The 27,408-nt window shown below is 43.4% G+C and overlaps 1 protein-coding gene and 1 non-coding gene across 5 annotated transcripts; both read right to left on the bottom strand.

The window, feature by feature from the left end:
- Positions 1–665: 665 nt before the first annotated feature.
- Positions 666–12,728, bottom strand: ZBED3 (zinc finger BED-type containing 3). Of its 4 annotated transcripts, none has more exons than XM_060143153.1 (4): positions 12,631–12,703; positions 9,389–9,428; positions 5,976–6,091; positions 666–5,274 (listed from the first exon to the last, which is right to left on the bottom strand). In XM_060143153.1, the coding sequence occupies exon 4, from the start codon at positions 5,258–5,260 to the stop codon at positions 4,619–4,621; it is 642 nt and encodes a 213-aa protein (XP_059999136.1). In that variant the 5' UTR covers positions 5,261–5,274; positions 5,976–6,091; positions 9,389–9,428; positions 12,631–12,703; the 3' UTR covers positions 666–4,618. The 4 variants fall into 4 exon arrangements, with proteins under 4 accessions (XP_059999136.1, XP_059999137.1, XP_059999134.1 ...); XM_060143154.1 differs by having other exon boundaries at positions 12,564–12,703; XM_060143151.1 differs by lacking the exon at positions 9,389–9,428 and having other exon boundaries at positions 12,631–12,728.
- On the bottom strand, positions 7,857–7,994 carry LOC132518957 (small nucleolar RNA SNORA47). The gene has a single exon (XR_009540069.1). It is a non-coding gene; the product is annotated as a small nucleolar RNA SNORA47 (small nucleolar RNA).
- Positions 12,729–27,408: the final 14,680 nt, after the last annotated feature.

Genomic DNA, 27,408 nt, shown 5'->3' on the forward strand with positions numbered 1-27,408 from the left:
CAACCTTGGTTGTCATTACCCTGCTTTGCCCACACCCCCTCCTCCCTGACAAATTTCAACCTAAAGAAGTGATTGATCACTTTACATCACGGCAGGAGTTCAGGAGTCAGGTTTAGGGCATTCTGCATCCCAATTCCGGCCATCCACCTCACCACTGCGTGCATTGCCCTCAAAGGCAGTGCTGGCTGGTGCTATTAGCAAGCCTAGTCACATAAATCAGGGAAGCTCTGCCAATATATGCAAGGCATGTCACCATCACCCACTAGCAGTGACAACTCTAATTGTGAGCAGACTGTGCCACAGCCAGAGAGGCTGATGCAATCCCCGGAACCCACCTCTGCACTTTCAGATCCCAGCTCTTAGCTGACAGGATGTCAGCTTAGCCAGTTGGTCCTCATAGCCCTTGTGCTTTGCCAGGTGAGCCAGCAGAAGCCCAAGGCCAAAGAGGCAGAATATCTGATGAGGCTGGAGTCAGGTGAGCCATCATAGCCACTGAGAGTGGACGAGCCACTCAGGCTCATTTTTCTCCTCTGTCAAATGATGGAGTTGGACTGGACAAGGGCTGCATTTCCTTCTAGGCTTCTCTGGAATTGAAGATTATCTCGGTTCTTGTGTTGGAAGTTTTGTTTATCTTAAATAAGGAAGCTGAATGCTGGTAGTAAGGATTTTCCATTTGCAAGAGGTAAGTAACTATTTTTAATTATAAAGGTAATTTATGCTTGATATAGAAAAGTTATAGCAATGCAGAAGTGTAAAAAGTGTATAACTCCCACAACCAGTGGTAAGTCATCAGTCAGGCTAATTGCTTTCCCCATCCCCTGAACAGGCTACTGGTGCTCCCATTAGCCATCTATTTTGAAGGAGAGGTTAAGATTCTGAAAGTCAATCTTTGCTTATTTTAGTGGTTCTAACAGTTGGTGAAACTGAAGAGTGACATTTGTAGAAGTTTTTTTTTTTTTTCTTCCAAAAAGTCCAGATTCAAATCTTATAACCCAACTTATAAATCCACATGAAGAAGTTAAATTTCAATACTTAAAAGAAAAATCATACTATTATTAGAGTAATACAAAAATTGCAAGAGACAAAAGAATAAAATACATTAAAATGTTAATAGCAGTCTAAGGTGACAGGACTTCGGGGGATTTTTTTCAGCTTTTCTTCGTAGAGTGGGGCATTGCATTTTTATTAATTGTGTAGTAAAGAAAATAATTTTAAGAAAAGTGTTCCTGATAATGACATACTAGGTGATTGGATTCAAACCAAACAGCCCAATAACTGACACTTATTAAATCTTTATTGACTAAACAGCTTTTTAAAATTTACTGCTGCTTCCTTTTAGGCTATTTTTTTGTTAGGAATTCTACTTAGAGGATTAAAGATAAATGAATAATTATATTAATAATTTGAGAAGACTTGTGAAAATCTTAAAGACATTGAGTTCAATGCCTCATATACTTATTGAGCAGCTGTTACAGGCAAGTCACTGTGGGAGCAGAAGGATGAGTGAACTCCATCCTTACTCCCAAGGGCTCAGGCAAGGGAGGTAAGACAGGAACCCACAGAGCCACACGCCAGATGGCCTTTCTAAGGGTTTTGAGATACAAAATGCTGAGAGTCCAGAGAAGTAAAGAATCATCTCTGAATGATGAGGAATCCAGGAAAGCTTCATGTAGGCAGTCGAATTTGAGCTAGGTCTTAGAAAATGGGCGGGATTTTTCATACTTAGAAATTGAAGGGGCTTTTTTAAGTGGAGGAAAGGCGAACAGGCACAGAGGTGCCAAGACCAGGGCATGTCAGAAGAACGAGGAGTCCAGTTTGGCCAAAGCATACAGCATGTGTAAGGGAAGGGACAGATAAGACTGGTACAGGGGTAGAGGAGACTTGAACGTCAAGCCACAAAGCTAGAGCTTGTAGATGATGGGTGATCTTGGGGGTCCTTTGAGCAGGAAATGTGATACAGTCAATGTCAGCTTAGGACAGTTCCTTTGGCCAAGTAGGGGACAGTGTGGGAAGACAAGGATGGGAAGATGAATCCCAGATGAATGATAAATGGGGCCTGAGCTGAGCAGGTGGCATCAGAAGGAAGACAGCTGTGATACTTTGTAGAAATAGACTCAATAGATCAGGGGCCTAGGATTCAGTGAGACTGGTGCTCAAATCCCACTCTGCCGCTTCATTACTTAGTTCCCCTGAGCCTGTCTCTTCTCCTCTACAAAATGGGTGTAAGAGTAATTATATCATGGGGTTGCTGCATAGTAGGCAGAGGCAGTTATTCTTGTGAAGCATTTTAGCACAGCTCTGGCATGGTGAGTGCTCAGTACATGTTAATGTCACTGATGGTGCTACCTGGAGTTGGAGTTAGGAAGGAAACAGGTGTCAGCTCCGGTGACTGAGTAACAAGGCCGACAGTACAGCAGCTGGGAGCATGGCATCTGCAGGTAGAGACTGTATTTGGAACCCGACTCAACTACTTACCAGCTTTAATCTCATACAAGCCACTTAACCCCTCTCTGTTTCCTTAGCTGTAAAATGGGCATAGTATTAATACCCGCCCCCCAAGGAGCTGCTGTGGAAATAAAGTGAGATAATACATGTAAATGTACCTGATACATTTTAAGAGCCCAGTAGTTATTAGTTATTGGGTCAGGGGTGGAGATGCAGAGTTGAATAGAATTACCCCTACCATCTCCTGTGGCAAGATATGCAAGTAGAGGTGGAGACATGCTGCAGGGGACTGGCCATGAAGGACAGACCCGGAAGAACACTAAAGGCTGGAGGTAGTCAGGAGTCGCTGGCACAGAGGTGATTATTGTACCTCTACGGGTACATGAACCAAGATTGGGTACATAAATTGGCCTAAGGAAACAATCAGATAAATCCAGAATACAGGACGTCTATAAGACATACATAAGATGGCCGGGACTTTTTAAAAAGTAAATGTCATGAAAAAAAATAGTAAGGGGGCTGTTCTAGACTAAAAGAGACTAGGGTTATAATCAAAAGTAATGTGTGAATCTTAACTGGGCCCTGTTTTTTAGAAAAGAGAAAAAGACACTCTTGGGACAGTTAGGGAATTTCAATTAAGGAATCTGTCTTAGAGGCTATTGGGATAAACAGGCTGAAATACTTTAGGGATGAAATGCCATGCATGTTTGGGGTGGAGGGAAGAAAAATATGGCAAAAATGTTAACAACTGTTTAGGTGGAGGGTATATGTGGGTATTCATTGTACTAGCTTTTCAACTTTTTCTGGATGCTTGAACATTTTCAAATTCTCAGAAAAATGAGGAAAAAAGAGACCTGAAGAAAAACTGTTTGGAAATCAGTCTACATCAGGAAAAGGAATTATCTGGAGGAAAAGCAAGTTCCATCTACCAAAGGAAAAATTTCAAGAAGGGAGAGATTAAACAAAATGAAGGCTGAAAATAAATAATCATATTCAGCCATTGTGAGACTGTAGCGGCTTCTTAAGAGTCCAGTGTAGCATGAAAAGCTGACCACGAGTGAAGGAGTAAGGAGTGGGGAGGAAATATAAGCAGCAAGGACTGCTCGACAGTCCTTGCTTAGGGGGTGCTCAGTTGGGAGCATCCAGGCTGGGGGAGTCTTTCTTTTCAGTCCAAGGAGGACTGGGGCATTGCTAAAGAGGAAGACTCTGAAGAAAGGGAGGGAATGAGACAGAGGAAAAGAGGTAACGTTGTGGAGGAAGGGCCCAGGAAAGGTGGAAGAGGAATGGATGAAAACATGAGAGGAGGAGGTGGCCTCAGATGGGAGGGTGCCTTCCCCTTGGCCCAGGAGTGAGGACTGTGAAGATGTGGGGGCAGAAGCTCCCTTCCTAATAACAAGGAGGGATGGGGTCATGTCTTGCTAGTAAGGCGGCAGGTGTGAGGCAGTTAAGTGGGGAAACAGCACAGCTGCCACTGGCTCTGAAACGGGGGAAGAATGAGGGCGGAGGTAAGATAGGGTGATTGGTACTGCCGGGCAAGCTGGGGAGGGGAGCAAAAAGAGGGCTTCTCCAGGACTGCCTTCCTAAGGCACTAGAAATGACAGGGTAATGAGCAGTCTTGGAAACTCTCCCGTTCAGAAATTGGCGCTGGGCAAAGACTACTCATCAATGATTTACTCATTAGGAAATGAGGAAAACTTTTTTTGGGTAAAAATGCTTTATCATTTCCATGCACCCTCTACCCTGGGTTGCCCTGGCTGGTGTACAGCCACCTGGTGTGATAGTCTTTGGTGTGTAAGGAAGCTCCTGTCCTTTCAAAGTCACCAGGCACAATATGGCCATGGCTCCAGGTGATCTAGGTTCACAGGGCTGTTGGAGCTCTCATTCCAAAGGCAGTCAGAGGAAAACCACCCCCTGCACGGATGCCACTAAACGCCACCAGCATTGGAGGCCGCTGGAGCTTGCGCTCCCAGGCACCCCGGAGGACCACGGAGTGATTTTTGGTTCTGCCTGGCCTCCGAAGTGCTTCTCAAGACCCCACATTTGGCGATTTCGATTCGGCAGAGCGGCAACGGACCTGAGATCTCGCTCCCAGGTGAGGCTGAAGACGCCGGTCCGCGGGCCACACTTTTTGAGTAGGGCTGGCCGGGGGTGGGTGGGTGGGAGCGGCTAAAACCTACAGGAAGACCTTCGTGATGACGTAGCCGTCCCTGGGGTCCCCCTCGGGTTCCTCTTTGAGCGGAGCGTGCAGCAGGGCCGAGCCCAAGGCCAAGGCGCCCTCCCGGCGGCTCACTTCCCGCAGCCGCGCCTGCAGCGCCTCCCTCTCGGCCTGCAGCTCCCGGCGCGCCTGGGCCGCCGCGCGCTCCTCCTCCTGCAGCGCCCGCCGTCTGCGCTCCAGGGCGCGCTCGCCCTGCTCCACGGCCGCCTCGCGCCGCGCCAGCTCGCGCTCCCGCAGGCTGCCGCGCACTGCCAGCGCGCCCATCTGCTCCAGCAGGCGCGCCCAGTCGCCCTCGGCGGCCGCGGCGGGGCCGGGGGCAGCGGGCGGCGAGCGGCGGGCGGTGCTCTCCGCCAGCTCCCGCCGGTGCGCGCTCCTCAAGTGCTTCCACAGCGCAGCGGTGCCCGCGTGCCAGCCCGGGCCGCGGCCCACCTGCTCCCCGCACAGCCGGCAGGTGGCCCAGGGGCCCGACGCGTGGCCGGGGCGCGCCGGCGCCAGGTGGAAGTACCCCCAGGCCTCGGAGTACGGCGCCCCCAGGCGGCCTGCAGCCGCGTCCGGCCCGCCCGTCTCTTCCATGGTCACGGCCGGCTCGTCGCTCCTCATTCTCTAGGCAGCGCCTGCACCGAGGGACACAGGGTAAGACGACCACAAAATTACATGTGCACACGGACACACGCTCCAACACACAACTTCTAGGACGAGAGTTAGCCTGTCAAGAAACCATGCCTCCCTCTCACTACTGATAAAAATCCTGCGGTTAGTTTGGGTAGATGCTTGCGTTTCTTTTTCAGTAGGTATTAACCGTTGATTCTTCGGGGTGGGGGGGAGGGAAGGTAGAAAATGCCTAGCCCTTCTTTCCTTAACCAGGAATTTTCTTCGAAATTTATTGGATTCCCTGGCTCACAAGTACTAAGACTAAAATTGGGAAGCCAAGCTTCTCATAAGAATAAGCTAAATAGGTGCTGTATGTATATGTTAGTTTTAACTAGTCTCCTTTACGCTCTTTAAAAAAAACAAACGAGCAAGGCTCCCTTTTGAATTCTTCTCGCAGTGTTGCACAAGAAAGGAGTGGGGGGAAAAAGTTTCAGGAATGAAAATTTTGTTTCTTAGACTTTAAGGGTGACAGTGCTAAGACTGAGTAGCTTTTCAAAAAGCTTTCAAGGAGACAACTTTTTTCAAGATAAAAATATCTTTGTTTTTGTGATTTTAAAAACGATGTGCTTATGAGAAACATGGACTGCTAAGAATCATTAAAATGTTTTAAAAATACGCACATTTAGAAAACAGCAATATACAAAGCAGTTTTCTAAACTTTTACCTTCAAATCAGGCGGTGGGCTGTCTCTATCATTGCCTCAGGGTTTCTAGCCAGCCCAGGTTCTCAGGTGGAAACACTGCAGTATGGCTTCTGAGTTCTCAAGAACCATCAGCAGTGCTAGGAGTAAATTCAGACGACAGGCGGTGGAGTAAAAGAAATTCAATTAAACAGCCCTGAAAGTAGATACTAGAAATCCTGGATGGTGCCATGTCCCTCTGGTGTTCATTCTACCGACCCTCTCATAGGTGCTCCAGTCATAAAAAAAATAAAATTAGTTTTCTATATTGCTTATCCCAACTAAATGGCCCGCACTCTATATTTGCAAGACAAAAAGCTTGGTGGATTCTCTTAATTAAGGAAGAAAAATAGAAGTAATAGCTGTTTGCTTTGTCCAACAAATACCTGTAGTTAAAGGGATCCAAATACAACACAGTGCCTATCACTGCCAGGTCTTTTCTATTAAGAAAACATTTCCTACTGTTATAACCTATCAAATGAGGGGGGAGATAGAAAAGGTGAATTTTCTTCTTTAAAAAATAACTTCACTGGGCTTCCCTGGTGGCTCAGTGGTTGAGAGTCTGCCTGCCGATGCAGAGGACACGGGTTCGTGCCCCGGTCCGGGAAGATCCCACACGCCGCGGAGCGGCTGGGCCCGTGAGCCATGGCCGCTGAGCCTGCGCGTCCGGAGCCTGTGCTGTGCAACGGGAGAGGCCACAACAGTGTGAGGCCCGCGTACCGCAAAACAAAACAAAACAAAACAAAACAAAACTTCACAAAGGGTCAAATGTGTGATTCTAGACAAATTTGCTTTGAAAGTTTAAAAATAATAATAGAATATATGACAGACTTGGAGCTCTCATGAAAACTTATTTCATCGGGAAAGTTCAGGCCGAGGTGGGAGAATAATGGACAATGAGATAGCCAGTGCCTGCTCCTACTGTCAGGTTTTGAACCAGCAGCAGTGGAGATGATGAAGTTCCAGAATCTCTTTTATTAAAGGCAACTAGGGATGACTGAAGACAAAGATGAAAACAGGAAAAATATGTTGCTTTAATAATAGTATTTAGTGAACCTTTTAATTCAGTTGCTAATAGTCTTGTTACAGATGCGTTACACTTTTCTAAACCTCATTTGTTTTTTTCCCACCAAGCAAGTCAACTGAGATCAGGCAGGACATTTAACATATCTCTTGAATTAAAAAAAAAAAAAAGAATGGATTTACCAGAATCATCCAAAAAAATAATAAGTACCAGGCCTCTTCTAACAAAAGAAATAGCTATTTACGTATCTTCTGATATGAGGCATTGGTTTGAATATGGTTACCCATGATAATTAGTATAAAAGGTCATTAGAAATTAAAGGCTAGATTTCCCCCAAGAGATTTACTAAATCAATAAAGTCCCCAAAGCCGGAGTGGTGGGATGAGGAGGGGAGTTACAGACCCCCTTCAAGGATAACTTTTTTGCGGTTAGTAAACATTGTGTTTAGTAAACAGAACCAGATTTTAGTCTTAGAGATGTTTTTTGTTACCCAGCTTTACTTAAAATTTTTTTCTACATTTCTTTTTTCTTTTTTTTAGAATTCCATTCCTTCTAAATTAGAATCTTACCTTTCCAGAGTGTGCCCTTTCTTTAAATTACTAGACATACACAAAAGTGGAGAGAATAGTAGTATTATGAGTGCCTATATTTACTTTATAAATTGAAAGAGATTTAATTTCTTCAAAATCTGGGATGCCCAGAGGAGCGCCACATACAGGAGTGGCATCTGTTCTAAGACTTAAGGTGGAAAACAGGGATGAGAAGCACTGATCACTGATTTTGATGTCTTAATCCTTTAGACTTAGTGGAGCCCTCATCTGAGCCAGGGACAAGCAGCACCACAAGTGTTGGCCAGCAGAGTGCTGCCCCTCTGAGGGCGGCAGAGGGACCTCCTATGCCCTGGCAAGCCTTCACTCTCGGAGGTCTTAACCGGTGGAAGACAGCATGGTTCAGAACTGCCTCACCTTCTCAGCCCTCCGACCACAGCTACATTCTGGCTCAGAAGAGTCTTCTGTTCAGACTCAGTCTTTAAAGAGTGACCAGCAGTAACTGTGGCCACAAGTCGTTCCTAGCAGAGCCTTCCTAGGTCTGCTAAGCAATCCCTGAGCTCATTTCAACCATCCCTACAGTGCAGAGGGAGAGAAGCTTGGCTTGGAAGTCAGCTTGGCTTGGGAGAGAAGTCTTAGAATCTTCAGCCACGACCCTAATATACAAAGAGCTCTTACAAACTGAGAAGAAAAAGACAAACAAGCCAATTGAAAAATGGGCAAGAAATATGAGTAGGCAAATGACCCAAGAGCAAAATCAGATGGCCAGGAAATTTGTGAAAAGATGCACACCACTTATAATCAGGGAAGTGCTATTAAAGTAACAATAAGGTCTCATGTTAGATCCATCACACTAACAAAAATGAAGAGGTTTGTCAGCCAAAGTTGGAAGGGGGGGCAGAGAAAAGGGTATGCTCATGCATTCCTAGTGGAGATGTGAAGGCTTTTAGGAAAAGCAATCTGCAATTTCTATTAATTAAAAATAGATATAATTGGGGATCCAACTCCTGGGAATCTGTTCTGTAGAAGTAAAAGTACCAATATGTAAAGTAACATGTATTAGGATGTTTATCATAGTATTATTTAGAATGGCAAAAAACTGGAATCAAGAGAATGGCTACCAGCAGGAAAATGGCTGGGTAAATAATGTGTAGTCACCTCAGGGAATATTATGCTGCCATTAAAAAGCATGGATTGGAGCTCTGTCAGGGGGATGTCTGGAGGAACTGTTTAGGGAGAAAAGCAAGATGCATAAAGGTGTGTATAATATGATCTCACTCTTATTAAATAATTAGATCTGTATAGGATATACAGATTAATGATTTTTTATAAATATGAAGAAAAATGAGATACACTATGGGTTGAGGGGGTTGCAGCTGATGTGAAAGGAGAAGGGGCAGAGGTAAAGACAAAAGGAAAAGAAAAAGTGCTGAGAAAGCATGTACGTGATCATGTGTATACATTTAGGTAGAGTATATATATGGCAGGGTCTATACATAAATAAAAAGTAATTTTATAAAACAATCCTCAAGCATGTGAGCTCAGGCAGGCCTAGGCAGCCTTAACTCTGGAGACTGGAGGGAACAGTCCCATGGGGCATAGTGCACTGCCATCTGGCCCTGGAGGGATCCCAATGTGTGAGCTTGCTCAGTGTGGGTGGTTCCTGCCTGAGCAGGTCCCTGCCTGAGCAGAAGGAGATTCTATATCGACGTAAGATGGAGGGTGCCATGGGAGGGCAGCACACCTCACTCATCTCCCCGGCATAGGGCCTGCATAGGGCAGGCACTCAGGGGACACTGCATTAAATGAAATGAGCCCAACTTTACCTTTCTTAGCCCCAGCTCACCGGAGTCTCTATCTCCCCATCTGTCAGGAGAAATGATAAGATTAGCTGCCCCTAATAGGTGGCTGAAATCAGATAACGCACGAGATGTCACTGTTGGACTCGCCAGTGCTATATCAATTCAAAGCATGAACAAAAGGAAGCTCCCAGTAGTTACTATTCAAACATGCCTACACGAAGTTCTTAGTGGCTAAAAGGGAGTGCTGTTTTTCTCTTTAACATATTCTGTTATTCAATAGAGGAAGTAGTTTAAGTTGGAAGAATTCTCTTGGGGATTTTTAAATACAAAAAGCAAATTAAAAAGAATCATAGCTCCACTTCCCCACCCCCAACCAAATTTATTTTCACTTCCTCAGTTGATCTTCCTGCAAAATAGGTGGCTCATCACTCAGGTAGAAGATGATAGGGAGGCCTAGTTAGCTGGGGTCCTGTGATACGCATTTCTTCCTTACCAAGTACTGCCCCAAAACCGAACACCTATTAACTTGTATGGTTAGCTAACAAGAAGAAAACGAAAAGTAAAAGCTCTCTTAATTTTCCTTAAACAATTGAAAAACTACCAGAAAGTTGCCAATGAATGATTATGTCGTTTACGTCCGTTCACTTCATCCACTCTTTCATTCAAACTCTCCTTGTGTACCTGATCAGGGCCAGGCACGTGCTTGCTGCCCAGGATGCCAAGAGGAGCACCACATAGTCCCTGCCCTCTGGAAGCCTACCATCTGGTGGGGAGAGATGCTTCAAGATGCTGACACCCATGGTAAAGATCAGAGCAGTGTTCACTCATGAAGAGTGGGGAAGCGTGGGCTTGGGGACCCTAACACAAAGGTTCATGCAGATACGCGTGCTTAAGCATTCTTTCCCTTCCCCACCTTGCTCAGGGTACAACATTCACTAAAACGCGTCACCATTAGTGCTGACTCTAATAAATAAAGTACCAGTTCTTTAGTTGTATAATTAGGCTTCCAAGCTTATATTTTAAATAAAATTTTTTGAGGCTAAATAAATGCACTGCTAGCATGAAATTAATTTAACAGTGGAAATTTTTGAGTCCAATTTCAGGGGGAAAAAAGCTGAAAAAAAAAGTAGATTTTAGTTATTTCTTGGAAAGGGAGAGAGTAGTATTAATGGTATGATGCCTCTGAATTCTATGATGAGTTTCATTCCAGTATCCATTATCTGGAAGGGATGATACGAAGTCTAAGCTGCTGGAAGATAAGACATTCATATTAATTACCTCTGCACTTGATGTTCTCTGAAGAAGTTTTATTCTTCTAATAACTTATCAGATTAAAACCCATATTCCTCAATGTGATCTCCCTGAATACCAATATAGAGAATAAAGGAAGAGATCAGAACCTGGATGAATACTTTGTGTAAATATGGGTGTATACATACAATGTATGATTATAACATTGAGAATCATCCTATAAACCACCCACAAAAGTTAGTTTTATTATTTTACACTTGTGCTTGTACACATACAAAATATCAGGCAGGCTAAATGTCAAAGAACCAGGCAGTGTTCTCAGAAAATCACAGAAAGCTCTATTTGTCCTTCCATGGTCAAGTCTAATCGCTTTAGTTGGATTAATCTAGCAGAGTTACAAACAAATATGTGTAGATTGAGCCTGGCTGGATCTTAGGTGAGAAATTCACCCTAATGTCAAATCCACACAGACTTATGTGAAAACACTAAAAACATTTTTATCCACCAGTAACTTTAATCAAAGCAGAATATAATAATTAAAACAAATAATTAGCCTTGACAACTGAGGTATCAAGGAAACTACAGTTCATCTGTTACCTGTCCATCTCTGTTGAAATATTAATTTACTGCCATATATTAATCTATTTATAAACAAATCTAGACAGTTAGAAAAATTAGTCTATAGTCACCAGGCTGAAGGCTTAGTTGAAGTAAAAATGCTTCCAAACTGTAAAGGATGGATACCTCAGGGAATAAAGGGTTAAGTGTGAAAAAACTTGGAAAAATGTTACACATGGGCTGTAAAAAATGTACTGGACCCACAGCTAATGAACTGGTAAATCAGAGATGTTCTCTAAATGTCATAAGCCAAAATTTTAGATACTTCTTCCATTAGCTAAAAGGCTGAGAAACGCTCTCTATTAATGTATTTTTTTTAATGAAAATTGTGAAGCTTCCTCCCTAAGTGGACCTTTATTTCAGGCCTACATTATTTTATTTAATACATGTGTTCCTAAAAAGAAGGGTGTTGATCCGTTTTCATCATGTAAGATGCATTATTTAATGTGAATTAGTGGGATTTAAAGCTGCCCTACTTTGAAGAGCTCTGTAACAAAGATTTTTTAATTAAGAATTACGCGGTATTGGCTCTTGGTCTTTGCATACATTGTTGTATACTTTTCATTGTCAGCTGCCTCAAGCTATTTTTGGCTTAAAAATGTGTATAAATAATTACATTAATGAAAAGTACAGAAAATGATTACACTAATTATGTCAATTTATTAAGCTATTTCGACAACAGTTTCTCGTAAACACCGCATCTTTGTAGTCTTAGCTAATTAGAAGTTTGGATGGTAGCAGGTACTTTTTTTTTTTTTTTCCTTTCAAGGAGGGAAAACTAACTTTGCTTGGTAAACTTCGGGCATTAAGTTAGCGTAAGTGATTATAGCAAACTGCTCCTGTATGTTCCTGAAGGATCAGAAAATTCCTTTGTTTGAGCACGGTGGGGATCGGGGTCTTTGTTTGAGCATCTGGCTTGCATTCGGTTTCTCCCCAAAGTGGGAAACATTCAGAAAGTCTCAATTAGAGAAAGGGCCGCCAACCACTTGCCCTGTTAAAGGACTGACTGCAATAAGGCAACTTTAATAAAGGGAGAGCACATGACTTTCGATATTCCTGAATAACTTTTTTGAAGGGAGACTGCAGAGCAGGAGCAAAAATGAGGTGCATAAAGAAACTGAACCGGGCGTTACGCAGAATCCCGGGTCCAAACGCATCTTTTACAATAACGGTAATCCCACCACCGCGGAGGGCACGCCCGGCACCCTATGCACTAGCAAGCCTGCGCGTCTGCGTCTGTGGGGCGCTGGCGCTCTGCGATCCCCCGCCAGGCCCCCGGCTGGTCCCAGCTCACTCCGCCGCCCCCAGGCAGCTTCCCGCGATCCCTCACCTGTCCCCCGGGACTCCCCAGTCTCCCGTGGGCACGCGCCGCCGTGAGTCTCGCAGCCCACACTCACCCCATCACCCCCGAAGCGGGAGGTGGGCTGGGTGTCTGGGATCGCCGATCCCCTCCAGGATCCTCGCAGACATTTTGTCCTGTGCGGAAATCTCAGCGCCGCGTCCCCCTTAAAGACACAGCGCTCCATTCATGCGCCTGGAGTGGAAAGGGGGCATGGAAACGTGTGACCCGGTGTTGAAAGGGCTGGAGAGACACTCCCGAACCGTCCAGGTCCATGAGCAACAGACTTGTGTTTGCCCAGGTTTAAAAAAAAAATGATGCAGTAGTTTAGTGATTTTTAAAAATGGAATTACTGTTTTATATCTTTATAGTAACCTTCCAAGACCTGGATTCCTGGGCTTGAGTCTCTGAGTGTAATTTTCATCCTTTCAGGTTCAAGATGTGCGATGGCACAAGTCGTTAGAAGAAATCCCCTGAACCAAGGTCTGGACAGATAAAGGTAGGGCTCATTGGTGTTCACTAAAACTTAATAACACTAGCATGGTGTATCAGTCAGCTTTTGGTGGATTATGCTTAGGTAACAAACAACCCCTACAACTCAGTAATTTACAAAAACAAAGATTCATTTCTCAAGCAAATTACATCTGCTGCAGGCAGCTTTGGCTCTACTCCACTGGTTTCCTGGCTTGCAGGCTCCAGGTTGAAAGACCAACTTTTTGGGGACACGCTCACTGTGTGCTGGACCCAAACTTGAGGGAGGAGAAATACTGATTTGTAGTGCTTGCTATTTCCATGATGTAAATACTCCCACCATGGCAGGTTTCAGGCTACAAACAGTTTAACAAGGGGCTTGCCAAGTTTCTGGAAATGTAATAATCAGCTCTTATAAACCACTGGCACATGCTGCTCTTAAAACTGAAAACAGCTCACATTCTGTATCCTTCAGTTCTGCTCACCTCAGTTTTGCTCACATTCTATTGACCAAAGCAAGTAACATGACAGGGCCTATCAGTGGGGCCAGAAAGTATATTCCTCTTATAAGGAAGCCTTGCCAGTCACATGACAATGGGTAGAGATTGTATAATCCTTTTAAATGAAATTGAGTAAATAACTGGTTAGAATAATACAATCCACCTTACATACTTTGGTTTAAGTAATTTCTTTTTGAAAACCTCATTCTTTCTATAAACCAGAGTTTCACAGTCTATTAATGGGGTTTCTCCTTACCACTCCAAGAATGGTTTCAGAAGAAGAAACTGGTTGGATGTCTTCAAAGGGATAGTTTTGTAATGTGAAGGTTAACTATTAGGTTACTACTTTTCTCCCAAAAGATGTCTATACTTATAGCTGAGGACATCTGATTAAAAGTACGTAGTATAAATGGATCATATTAAAGCCATCTCTTATGGTTTAATTCAAAAACAAAATTTTAAAGTTTATTGTACCTGACAGTCCTTTTAACAAGAGGCTTTAACACTTTGAGTGCCTTAAAAATCCACTTAGCCTTAAACTGACCATGTAATGAGACACATGATATTTTTTAATTCTAGTTAGTGCTATTTGTACCCAAAGCACTATCCTATACCTGAGTAAGAGTCTTAATTCAAGACACCATTCCTGCCCTCAAGAAGATTACACTCCAGTGAAACAGTAAGACAAATGCAACTCCAGGAAGAAAGTGAACAATGTAAGAGGAAACCTTCATGTGCCACACTAAATGGAGAAGAGCTACATCTTCTTGAAAGGGGCAGCATTTAACTAAGACCTAAAAAAGGGTAGACTTTGGACTCCTGGAATTATGTTTATTATGCTCTCAAGATGTGTTTTGGATTTATTTTTAAAGTCCAGAGAAAAGGAGCCTGTCTTTTCTGTGTTTAAGTCAATGCTTAAACTTTCCTATAGTCTGAAATCTTTCTTGTAGTTTTAAATTAAATTTTAAATCAAATTATAAAATATATCTAAAATATCTAATAACTCTTCTCCTTTGCCCCACACTCTTTGTTCAAATTTCAGCAAGAAAAACACTCTTTAATTCTTATTTTGGTGGTAGCAGTTCCCTTAACTTTCATCATGCTGTTAACAATAAATAAATAAGAGGATCTCATTTCTGTCTTCTGCCCTGGAAGTTGGCAAAGCATAAGGACTTACATTTCATTGATAATGCAGAATATTTACTCTCCAGATTCTTGCCAGAGATTTATAGCCTTGAAATCTGCTCTCTAATCCTTATCAAAAACCCAGTTTGAGAAAATTACTTATGGAGCTTGCCTCAAAGACATGAAATTATAGAGCTGTGTATGTGGACCACACTCTTTTGGTACAATACATCCTTCCTATATGTGCTTTTGGTCTGTAGTTTTTTTCTTGGATGTTTTTGTCTGGTTTTGGTGTCAGAGTAATACAGTGTTATAAAATGAGAAATATTCCTTCCTCTTTTATTTTTTGGAAGATTTTGTGACTAATTTATATTAATTCTTCTTTAAATGTTTGTTGGGATTCAACAGAGAAGCCATCTGACCTGAGTTTTTCTTTATGGGTAGTGTTTTAGATTACTAATTTGATTTCTTCATTGGTTCTAGGTCTTTTAGATTTCAGTTCCTACTTGAGGCAGTTTTGGTAGTTTGCATCTTTCTAGGAATTTGTCCATTTCATCCAAGTTATCTAATATGTTGGTGTACAGTTGTGCATAGTATTCCTTTTTAATTTCTGTAAGGTTGGTAGTCATGTCTCCTCTTTCACTTCTGGTTCCTATATGTGCTTTTAATGAACTTTCCATTGGGGTCATGCCATCTGCCTTCAGTGAGGTAGTTTGTAGGACATAGCTACATAAAATTCATTATCATGATCAGTATCATAATGTCATTGACTACAGTTGTCCACTGTATCCCACAGTGTTTCTTCTGTAGGACCCAGAGAGAAGACCATTCTCTGATCTCTCATGTCATGGAAAGCTCTGCATCCCATGAACAAATGGAACCTTTGAATCCTGTGGGCACTGTGGTTCATTTATTGGACTGTTTGCTTATTTCAGCTGCTAGGAGGCTGAGTCAAATATGGGATCCCTACGCTATTAGTTTCCTAGGGCTGCTGTAACAGGGTACCACAAACTAAGTGGCTTAAAACAAGAGAAATTTATTCTCTTACAGTTCTGGAGGTTAGAAGTCTGAAATCATGGTGCCAGCCGGGCCATCTTCCTCTGAAACCTGTAGGGGAGATTCCTTCCTTGCCTTTCCCTGCCTTCTAGTGGTGGCCAGTAATCCCTGGTTTACAGTTTCATCACTCCAATCTCTGCCTTTGTTGTGGCATTCTCCTTGTGTGTGTGTGTCCAATCTTCCCTCTTACAAGGACACCAGGATGGAGCTTGGATTAAGCTCTATCCTAATGACCTCAACTTAACTTGATTATATCTGCCAAAACCCTATTTCCAAATAAGGTCACATTCAGAGGCACCCTGGGTTAGGACTTTAACATATTTTTTTTTTTGCAGGGGGGACACAATTCAACTCATAACACTCACCTACCAGTTCCATATGGTAAACTTTTCTATGTGCTAACCTTTTATTTTCCTACCTTTATTTTCCTTTTGTCCCAATTCCCTGAATTACTTAGTTTTTCCTTAATTATATGCATCTTTGGCAGTGTCTGAAGGAAAGAAGGCAGAAGGGAAGTGGGAAAGGTGGGAAGAAAAGGGAAAAGAGAGAAAGGGAAGGAGGAAGAAAAGTTTGCCCCCCAAAATCAGACAGAGTTGCAGGAATGGGGAGTGAGGGAGGGGAAGACTGGCCGGAAAAGTGTTTTTGCTGTATGGGCTTTGTCAGAGCCTCAGAATTATTCTTTTGGTGAGGAGGAAAGTTGTGATTAGCAGCTGCCTGCAGCTTAGCTCACTTAGAGAAAAGTTAGAAGGTAGTTTGAGGAGCTGAGGATTAGGAGAAGAAGGGTATGATGTAGCTACTTTTAATGCTGACATTAGTAGACACAATATGGGTCCAGGTTTTGTGGTGCTTGAAAGCTTATACAGTGTTTTGTTGTTGTTGTTTTTTGTTTTTTTTGGTTGTGCCGGGTCTTTGTTGTGGCTCGCCAGCTCCTTATTTGTGGCATGTGAACTCTTCGTTGCAGCATGTGGGATCTAGTTCCCTGACCAGGGATTGAACCCGGGCCCCCTGCATTGGGAGTGCAGAGTCTTAATCACTGCACCACCAGGGAAGTCCCCAGAAAGCTTATATGGTGTTGAGGACCCATGTATTCTAGCTACCGGGGACATAGACCCATTAAATCATTTATTTAATGTATACAATTTACCCTGGACGACAGCATCCCATCCCTATAAGATACAAATGGCACCTTAGCTGAAACTTTAATAGGCTATTCTAGTGGTCTGTCAGACTAGCTGCTTCTGGATGTGTATGTTTTACAGGGTCAGCCAAAGCTACTGAATAAACCATTTTCCCTTTCATCTGTTTGTCATCTTAATCCATCACAGGTGAGAATCCTAATCCTAACACCACAGCACACCAAGGGTTCTCATCGCTCCACCTACCACTAGAAATGAGATCCTTGTTACCATCTGATGGGTAAATAATCCAGTTCCAGAATCCCATCTTGAGGTTTGGAGGTTCACAGGTTTTAAGCTTCTGCTTTCTAGCACCACTCTGGTTTTTAGCTTGTGTTCCCTTCAATGCAATAACTAAGACAAAAACTATGACACAAGTAGCTTGAGAGGTAATCACAGGAGGTGGGATAGGGGAGCAGGGAGAGTAATGCACACCAAAATAAAGAGGCTTTATTTTTTTTTAACTGTAAATAATTGTGTGCCTTTCAGACAATGTCTTCATTTTATATTTATAGTCATGATTGTAACAAAAGTTATCCCCACGTGATGAACTGTTTTCAACCCTCACCTTTAGGCTTTTTCAGACCCAACTTCTTCATTTTTGTAACTTTAGCGTTTTCTGTCATTTCATGTGTTACTATAGACTTTGTTTATTTTGTTGGTTGGCTTTTGGCTTGGAGACTTAGGAAGTTTTTTAAACTTACCTTTGAAACTTGACATTTTCACTACAATTATATATAAGTGCAAGTCTCTTTTTGTTTGAAACATAGTGAGCTAAGCTTGGGGTTTATCCTGGAGGTAGTTTTAAGCAAGAGAGTTACACAGTAAGATTTCTATTTTAAGTATACCACTTCGGGGAAGGATATGGGGTGTGCAGGAAAAAAAACAGACTAGAGACAGGTAGACCAATATTGCAATATTGTGGGCCAAAACCAAGATATTTTTAAGATTCAACCAATTCAATATGTAGCAGAAAATAATAAGCAAGAGAATGGGTGGATGACAGAATTGGTACATGTAACTGCAGTGTGGTTTGTGGTTCCATGTCTCCCTGCTGTCTTTTCCTGGCCTTGGTGTGCTTGAGGTGCCTGGGTTGCTGGTCAGAGGGCAGCATCCCTGTGGTACCCACCTCTAGAGAGTAGTGCTCCCCCGGTGACCTCTTCCAGGTCACTGGGATGAGAGGGAGACACTGGTAGCAGAAAAAAAATGGCTCTATTCCTATGGGAATTCTCAGATGGGCCTTAGAAATTGATTTCGATTTCTCAGAACTATTAGGAAGAAATAATAGAAGGACTTATCTCAGAATTTCCACCCCTTTTCAGAATCCATTAATCCACCATCCTGTATTTTGTTGTGGTTTGCGTACATCCATTCACCATAAACTACTGCATGCCTCTGACTGTGGGTGGCTTGTAGGATCTGGGTAGGACCCACTGGCTGCCATTTCACATTTTCCTTCTCCCAGGGCTGTAAAATGCCTTGTAAAGACCCACAGTGCACTTTTCTGGCTGCTTCACTTAGCCCCACATTTGCAATTTCTGTTAACATACAGTTGAATGGACACTCGGAATCAAACCTACATGCTGTGGGACACGCTAAGGAATGTTAATGTCTTAAAGTAGGGAATACTGTTTTTTTAGCTGCCACATCTTAAAGGGAAGAAAGGCAGGGGGACAGAAAAGGCAAAGCAGTATGAGTGACAGAAGTGAAGGCCTTCTTGCTCTTACCCACCAGGGTCCCTAGCGGGGGCTTGTGCTTGGAAAGCAGACCCGGCAGGAGGAGCCATGGTGGGTGGGCGGCGCCCCTGCACAGACAGCCTTGTCTGGGTGCGGCTGCGTTGGACACTTGCTCAAAGTGCTGGCGGGGCTGGAGCATCAGGGGTGGTGTCCGTACTGCTTGTTTGAAGGCCTGGTGTGACTGTTAGGGTGAGCATCTGGAGGCTTATCTCCCCAGGGGTCCGTGTCCCCTGCCGTGGTCAAGGTTGATGTGACCTGACCCTGGTGGTCAGACATTCCGCACAAGTTTCAGAAGTTCTTACTAGCTTCTCCTGCCAAAGGAAAAAAGACAAACTTGCACAAAAGAGCTGGCTTGGCTATTCTCTGAGATAATTAAAAAGAATAACAACAACAGCAAAACGGTTTTGATTTTCTTTTGTGTCTTATTCTGCAATAGGAGAAAAGGAAACCATTGTATGTGTGGTTTGTGGATACAAACAGCAGTCTGATTCACAGATCTAGGGTTCTGCTTCTTGTCCTCAGAGAAGCCAGGTCATTATGCTGTGGCCCTTCGGCTTTTCCTGGGTTGGCTTGGGATGGTCCAGGCTACCTGGATTTGTGAGTGATTTAATTAATTCAAAACCTCCCTCTCTTCCCAACCACACGTCATTCTCATTTCTCAAGTCACCACTTTTATGAAGACTTCTTAGACTATACCATGTGGAAGTGCATGATACAAACTTGGAGGACAGGGGACATTTAGATGAGAGAGATCCTAGAAGCTAGCCTTGCCTTCACAGGTCACCTGTAATGATCTCAGCGGCAGAAATCAGATCTCATATTTTATACATTCCCCCCATACAGCTCAGCACAGTGCTGGGCAAATAGTAGGTCTCAGTATATACGCGGAGGGATTGAAAATGCACAACATGTACTATGTCACTTATATGAGGTATTTAGAGTAGTCAGATTCAGAAAGACAGAAAGTAGAAGGGTGGGTGCCGGGGTGGGGGGGAAGGAGGGGAATGGGGAGTTAGTGTTTCATGGGTACAGAGCTCCAGTTTGGGAAGATGGGGAAGGAGGGGAATGGGGAGTTAGTGTTTCATGGGTACAGAGCTCCAGTTTGGGAAGATGAAACGTTCTGGAGCTGGATGATGGTGGCTGCACAGCAGTGTGAGTGTACTTACCGCCAGTGACCTGTCCACTTTAAAAGGGTTAAAATAGTAAATTTGATGTATATTTTACCACAATAGAAAGCATATTTTTTTAAAAGGCACATACCGTAGAAATCGGAGGTTCTTCCCTCATTCTACCTTCAGCTGCCCCCCCTAGTGCGGGTGTGCAGAATCAATATCAGGGTGTGAATGAAATCTCCAGTTTGATGGGCATGCTGGGCGGGCTTCAGATACTGGGCTCAGCTTCCCACTTGCTAGCCCCATTGTTTTAAAAAAACAGGACTGTTTGCATCAGGCTTTTAGTCTAGATTTGTCTTTGTAGTTTATGCCTTCACGAGAATGGTTAGGAAGGGGTCCAGATGCCGACCAATGTTACCAGTGTTAGTTTTGCCCTCAGAGGAATGGGAAAAGGCAAGTGACGGTTTGACTGTGGGCATGTTACCTAAGATCTAAAAAACTTGAACCTGTAAAATGGGGATAATAGTCTTATTTTTTCCACTGGGTTGTTATGAGGATTAAATGAGATGAGTTACATGAGATACCCAGGACCTGTCTATAATTGGCATCAGGGAATTCTTTGATTTTGTGACTTCAGTGTGGCTTTGAGCAGAATCCAGGTGGACTACAGGTCCCCCATAGACCAACGGTACCTCGTCTAGGACGTGCGATCCCTCTTGTAACAAATCCCTGGAAGGTACCTGCTTGCTGCCTGGAGGAGCAACCGGACCAGAGAGTTAGAGGCCTAAAGGCTCTTTCTTGCAGACTGACTTCCCCGCTCAGCGAGACACTGTGCTAGCAGCTCCTGGGCTCATGTGTCCCCAGTCTTGCTCTCTTTCTTTCGTTTAAATTTAAAAGATCTGGGGCTTCCCTGGTGGCGCAGTGGTTAAGAATCCGTCTGCCAATGCCGGGGACACGGGTTCGATCCCTGGTCCAGGAAGATCCCACGTGTCGTGGAGCAACTAAGCCCATGTGCCACAACTACTGAGCCTGCGCTCTAGAGCCTGTGAGCCACAACTACTGAAGCCCGTGCGCCTAGAGCCCATGCTCTGCAACGAGAAGCCACCACAATGAGAAGCCCATGCACCACAATGAAGAGTAGGCCCCGCTCACCGCAACTAGAGAAAGCCCGTGCACAGCAACGAAGACCCAACGCAACCAAAAATAAATAAATAAATAAAATAAGTAAATTTTAAAAAATAAATAAATTAATTAAAAAGATCTTGGGGGGGCTTCCCTGGTGGCACAGTGGTTGAGAATCCGCCTGCCAATGCAGGGGACACAGGTTCAAGCCCTGGTCTGGGAAGATCTCATATACCATGGAGCAACTGGGCCCGTGAGCCACAACTGCTGAGCCTGCGCGTCTGGAGCCTGTGCTCTGCAAAAGGAGAGGCCGTGACAGTGAGAGGCCCATGCACCATGATGAAGAGTGGCCCCCGCTTGCCGCAACTAGAGAAAGCCCTCACATAGAAACGAAGACCCAACACAGCCAAAAATAAATGAATAAATAAATAAATATTTAAAAAAAAAAAAGATCTTGGGAAAGGACTCAACGAGACCCAGCCTTGGCTGGCCGTCTCACCTGCTTGGTCAGGTGAGACCAGGTTTGGCCACTCTCACTTGACCAGAGGTTGGAGTAGGGAGGCAGTTTTCAGTGAAGAGAATTCCTGCCTCCTGGAAAAAAGGAATGTTGGGCAAAGAGAAATGAGGAGCCCACTGCACACAGTATTTCCTGCTCTGGACTAGCTGAAGAAAATCAGCCATGGGCCCCACCCTCAGGGGTCCTGTTCTATAGTAACTAATGACCTATATGTCATGGTGGCCTGTTTTCAAAGAACAGTTGCCTTCGGTTTCTTCCTAGGGAGTTGAGTACATTGATCTTAAGGTTTTTCAAGTTGGCATCTGAACTTGTTTGACCTTGGTTTAATACGGGGGGAACTTCAGGTTGCAAAGATGAAATTGAAAAAATAAAAAATGCTTAATGAAAATACTTGAAATAAACTCAAGGCCACATTAACATTCAATCTGTGCTTCCAAACAGAAGCTATTTTTACATTCCTGTTTACTAGTATGATAGACTGTGGTTATTTTTCCCCATGACTCAATAGGATGGGATAATTTCCCCCTTTCTTCAAATAATTCTCAGTTTGAATGTGACACAGAGTTCCCATTTTCCCCATAAATCGCATATTTATAGCACATGGGAATAGCCAGAATGCTATGCGTCTCTTAAAAGTACTTCTGTACTTGAATTACAGAGAAAATGACTGAACAGGATTCTGAACTTTGGGCACTCGATGGAGCTGGAGCAGAGAGGCGAACAGCACTGTGTGTTCTGGGCCGAGGTCCTGTTTGTTCTGAACACCATCCTTGAGCCTGCCCCTGACGGTGTGCGCTTCGGGCAGGGTGCTGGGGGGAGGCTGGCAGAGGGGTCAGGAAAAGAGCTAGTTCACGAGCGGAGGCTGTGGACGTGAACACAGGCTTGACTTCGTGGCCTTGGCTTCAACTGTGTCCCGTACTAGCTCTGACAGCTCAGGGCAGTTTCTTAGCCTCTCTGCCGCTTTTGCTTTTTCCTCTCTGAACTGGCCTAACAGAAGGAGTGACACCTGGGGTTCTGGTAAGAAGTTGAATAACACATGTAAAACTCTTCCCATAGTGGTTGGCATGGAGTGAGCCATCAGTACATGATGGGTATTGTTCCTGAGGGAGGTCCAAAGCAGGGCAAAGGTGTCTCTGTCCCTTGCACTCTTCTTCCCCTTCCAGTGTACTCCTTTGGAAGCCTGGTGGCCCCTCCTGAGACTAGATAAGCTCTCTACTTGGGTAGGGGTGCCTTTCATTCCCCTCAGAAAGCCAAGTGGGATCCGAGAGGGGGACAGGACACAGAATAGGCCCTTCCAAGCCCACCTCCGGTCCAGGCATCCCATTGGCCTTTGGGGCTGGTCCTCTCCATCACGTGAGAGACCACATCATGGCCTGGAGGCAAGTGCATATTTGTCTGGAGGGTCCTCAGTGTAGCAGATGCCTTTATAACCCTGCACTCTAGCTGACAATGGGCAGCTAGTTGAGCATTTAGGAACTTGTTTCTTATTGGGTTTTTGTGGTTTGTTTGTTTTGGGGGGTTTCTTTTTGGCTGTATGCACAGCACATGAGATCTTAGTTCCCTGACCAGGGATTGAACCTGTGCCCCCTGCAGTGGAAGCGCCGAGTGTTAACCACTGGACTGCCAGGGAAGTCCCTACTGTTGTTTTTTAAAATGAGTTTTATTTATTTATTTATTTTGAAATTTATTTATTTTTGGCTGCGTTGGGTCTTCATTGCTGTGCGAGGGCTTTCTCTAGTTGCCGCGAGCGGGGACTACTCTTTGTTGCGGTGCGCGGGCTTCTCATTGCAGTGGTTTCTCTTGTTGTAGAGCATGAGCTCTAGGTGCACGGGCTTCAGTAGTTGTGGCACGCAGGCTCAGTAGTTGTGGCTCGCGGGCTCTAGAGCACAGGCTCAGTAGATGTGGCGCACAGACTTAGTTGCTTCACGGCATGTGGGATCTTCCTGGACCAGGGCTCGAACCCATGTCCCCTGCATTGGCAGGCGGATTCTTAACCACTGTGCCACCAGGGAAGCCATTAAAATGAGTTTTATAGTAGAATTTATGTACAACAAAATGCTTCCATTTTAAGTGTAAAGTTTGGTGGATTTTGAAAAATGCACACAGCCATGTAAGCACCACCTCAATCCACATACAGCATATTTCCATACCCGCCCCCATGTTCCCTTATATCCTGTTCAATTAGTCTCGCCTTCTCACCCCCAGGCAACTGCTGATCTGCTTTCTGTCACTGTAGAAAATTTGTATTTTCTAGAACTTCATATAAATGTGTTAGGCATCTTTCATTCATCATAGTGCTTTGGAGATTGATCCATGTTGTTGCAGTGTATCCTTGGATTCTTCCTTTTTATTGATGAGTTTTATTCCATTATGTAGATATACCACAATTGGTTCATCCATTCCCCCTGGTGATGGACATTTGGTTGTTTCTGGTTTAGGGGTATTGTATATATTTTTGAAAGCTGCTCTGAGCATTTGTGTACAAGTCTTTGTGTGGATATATGTCTTAATTTCTTTTGGATAAATACCAGGAGTGGAATTACTGGGCAATATGGTAAGCATATGTTTAAATTTATGAGAAAGTGCTGAAATGTTCTCCAACATAGCAGTGGTGTTTTACACTCCTATCAGCAATGTCACTGACACTTGGTATTGTCTGTCTCTTTTACTTTGGTAATTCTAGTGGCTGTGAAGTGATATCTTATTTTGGTTTTAATCTGCATTTTCCTAATGGTTAATGATGTTGAGGTCTTTCCCTGTGCTCATTTTCATTCATATATCTTCTTTTGTGGTGTCTTTTCAAATATTTTGCCTATATTTAGTTTGTTTCTGTCTACACAGTTGAATTATATTCATTCTTTATATATTCTGCATATAATTCCTTTGTGAGGTATATATATTGCAAATATTTCCTCCTATTCTGTGGCTTGATTTTCGTTTTCCTAATAGTGTTTTTCGATGAGCAAAAGTATTAATTTTGAGAAAGCCCCATTTGCCAATTATGTCTCTAATTGTTTGTGGTTTTTATGCCCTAAGAAATATTGGTCTATACCAAAGTTACAAAGATTTTCTTTTAGGTTTTCTTCTAGGAGTTTATAGTTTTCAATTTCATATGTTGTCTGTTATACATTTTGAGTTAATTATTGAATATGCTGTGAGGTAAGGGTCAATACTTGTAATTTTTGCAGCATTCCTTTCCCCATTGAAATGCCGTGGCACCTTTGCTAAAAATCACTTGACTATACATTTGTGGGTCTCTTTCTGGACTCTCTGTTCCATCGGTCTATATGTTTCACTATCGTACTGTCTTGATTACTATATTTTATAGAAAGTCTTGAAATTGCTTTGGTTATTCTAGGTCGTTTTCATTTCCATAAAAAGTTTAGAATCAGCTCATCAAGTTCTAAAAAAAAATCTTCTGGTATTTTGATTGAGATTGTGTTCAATCTATGAATTAATTTGGGAGAGAATTGCCATCTTTTTTTTTAAATAAATTTATTTTTGTCTGCATTGGGTCTTCATTGCTGATTGCGGGCTTTCTTTAGCTGCGGGGCGCGGGCTTCTCATTGCAGTGGCTTCTCTTGTTGTGCAGCACGGGCTCTGGGCACGCAGGCTTCAGTAGTTGTGGCGCATGGGCTCAGTAGTCGTGGCTTGCAGGCTCTAGGGCACAGGCTCAGTAGTTGTGGTGCACAGGCTTAGTTGCTCCACGGCCTGTGGGATCTTCCCGGACCAGGGCTCGAACCCTTGTTCCCTGCATTGGCAGGCGGATTCTTAACCACTGTGCCACCAGGGAAGCCGGAGAATTTCCATCTTTTTTCTTTTTTAAAATGTATTTATTTTATTTATTTATTTTTGGCTGTGTTGGGTCTTTTTGCTGTGCACGGGCTTTCTCTAGTTGTGGTGAGTGGGGGCTACTTTTCATTGCGGTGCGTGGGCTTCTCATTGCGGTGGCTTCTCTTGTTGTGGAGCAGGGATGCTAGGCTCACGGGCTCAGTAGTTATGGCACACGGGCTTAGTTGCTTCACGGGCTGTGGGATCTTCCCGGACCAGGGCTCGAACATGTGTCGCCTGCATTGGTGGGTGGATTCTTAACCACTGCGCCACCTGGGAAGCCCCCAAGAATTTCCATCTGAATAGTCCTGAATCTTCAGATCCATGAACATGATATATGTGTCTGTTAATTTAGGTCTTACTTAATTTTTTTTAGCAATGTTTTATAATTTCAGTGTATAGGTTTTATACATATTTTGTTAAATTCACTCCAAAGTATATCATGGTTTTTCTTTCTTTTTTTTTATTTTGTGGTACGCGGGCCTCTTACTGTTGTAAGAGTACAGGCTCTCCCGTTGCGGAGCACAGGCTCCGGACGCGCAGGCTCAGCGGCCATGGCTCACGGGCCCAGCCGCTCCGCGGCATGTGGGATCTTCCCGGACCGGGGCACGAACACGCGTCTGCTGCATTGGCAGGCGGACTCTCAACCACTGTGCCACCAGGGAAGCCCTATCATTTTTTTTGATAGTGTTATAAATGTAAGTGTATTTTAAATTTCATTTTCCAAATGTTCATTGCTGGTATATAGAAATACAATCAAGTTTGTATATTGACCTTGTATCCTATGACCTTGGTAAGTTCAATTTACTAGTTTTAGTAGCTCTGTGTGTGTGTGTGTGTGTGTGTGTGTGTGTGTGTAGATTCCTTAGGATTTTCTAACACGATAATGTTATCTGTGAAAAAAGATAGTTTTATTTTTTTCCTGTCCAATATTTATGCCTTTTCTTTCTCTTCTGAGCCTTTTTTTTTTGGCAATTGTTAGAACTTGCAGTTCAGTGTTGCATAGAAGTGATGAAAGAGGGCATCCTTGCGTGTTCACTATCTTAGAGAGAAGTATTCCGTCTGTCACCAGGAAGCCATGATGTTAGCTGTAGGTTCTTTGTAGATGCCCTAAAATTTAGTCTGCTTTTAATTATTACCATGTTCTGGCAATTCTAAACATGTCAATGAAAAAACAGTGTCCCCCAAATATTATTTGTTAAAGTTCCAAACAATTGCTGAGTTACTGTTGGGTTTTATTAATATATATGTGTCTTAGAATTCACACATTTATATTGATTATCCATTAGTAGTTGCATTTTATGTGGAAGTGAAGAGAATCCCTAGTCATAAGTTGCCCTCCTGTTCTCCCTGCACACACTGTGACTTGACTGAATACATTGTTTGGAGAATACATTTGTAACAGATTGAAATCATTCCAGCTTGCCTCAGGTACAGTTTGTGCCTCCAGCCCCTGGGATGAACATATTCCTGCGTTTACACAGTAGAGTCCAAATAAACAGTTACAGCACAATGAATGCAAAGATGAAGAAACAGAACTTTACGTACCTCAATTCTGGGGTCTGTGTGACTACTAGAGTTTTTACTTATGCTTAAAATTTAAAACCATGAGGTGTAATATTGATATTTTTGTTTGGTTGGGGCAAATTTTAATTCCTACATGAACTTTTTCTGATTTGAGTAATATCCTTAAAAATTAAAGTTTATTCATCTTAATTGCTCTTGTTGTTTAACTGTAATATTTGTTTTTGTGACGGACCACTATGTAGGTCTAAGTTTTTTTCCTTTTAAAAAAGGGGGAAAAAAAGTGGGGGAAAAAAAGTCAGTCATCACGTTTGCATGTTTGTACTGTGTTATCTTACTTTTTATTTTTTACTTTTTGTTTTGCTGGCAACATGACATGCACCAAGTTCAATAAAAGAGAACTTTTATTGTCAGCAATTTTTTTCTGGTCGTCACTATTGTTCATTTCGGTTCGAGATTATTCAGGACAGGAAGTGTAGTACTGCAGAGGAGCGTGCTGGGCGGAGCCCGGGCAGGGCCAGCCCCAGGCAGCTGTCAGCTCACACACTGCCCCACCAAGCAGACAGCCTGCTTCGGTTGCTCGGTTGCTTGTGATTTGTCCCCTGGGGAGTTTTGAGTTTTGCTCTGAGGCAGGGGCACAGATAAGACAGATAGATTAATGATTAAA

This window comes from Lagenorhynchus albirostris, chromosome 3 (genome assembly GCF_949774975.1).
Source record: "Lagenorhynchus albirostris chromosome 3, mLagAlb1.1, whole genome shotgun sequence".
NCBI classification, from domain to species: domain Eukaryota; kingdom Metazoa; phylum Chordata; class Mammalia; order Artiodactyla; family Delphinidae; genus Lagenorhynchus; species Lagenorhynchus albirostris.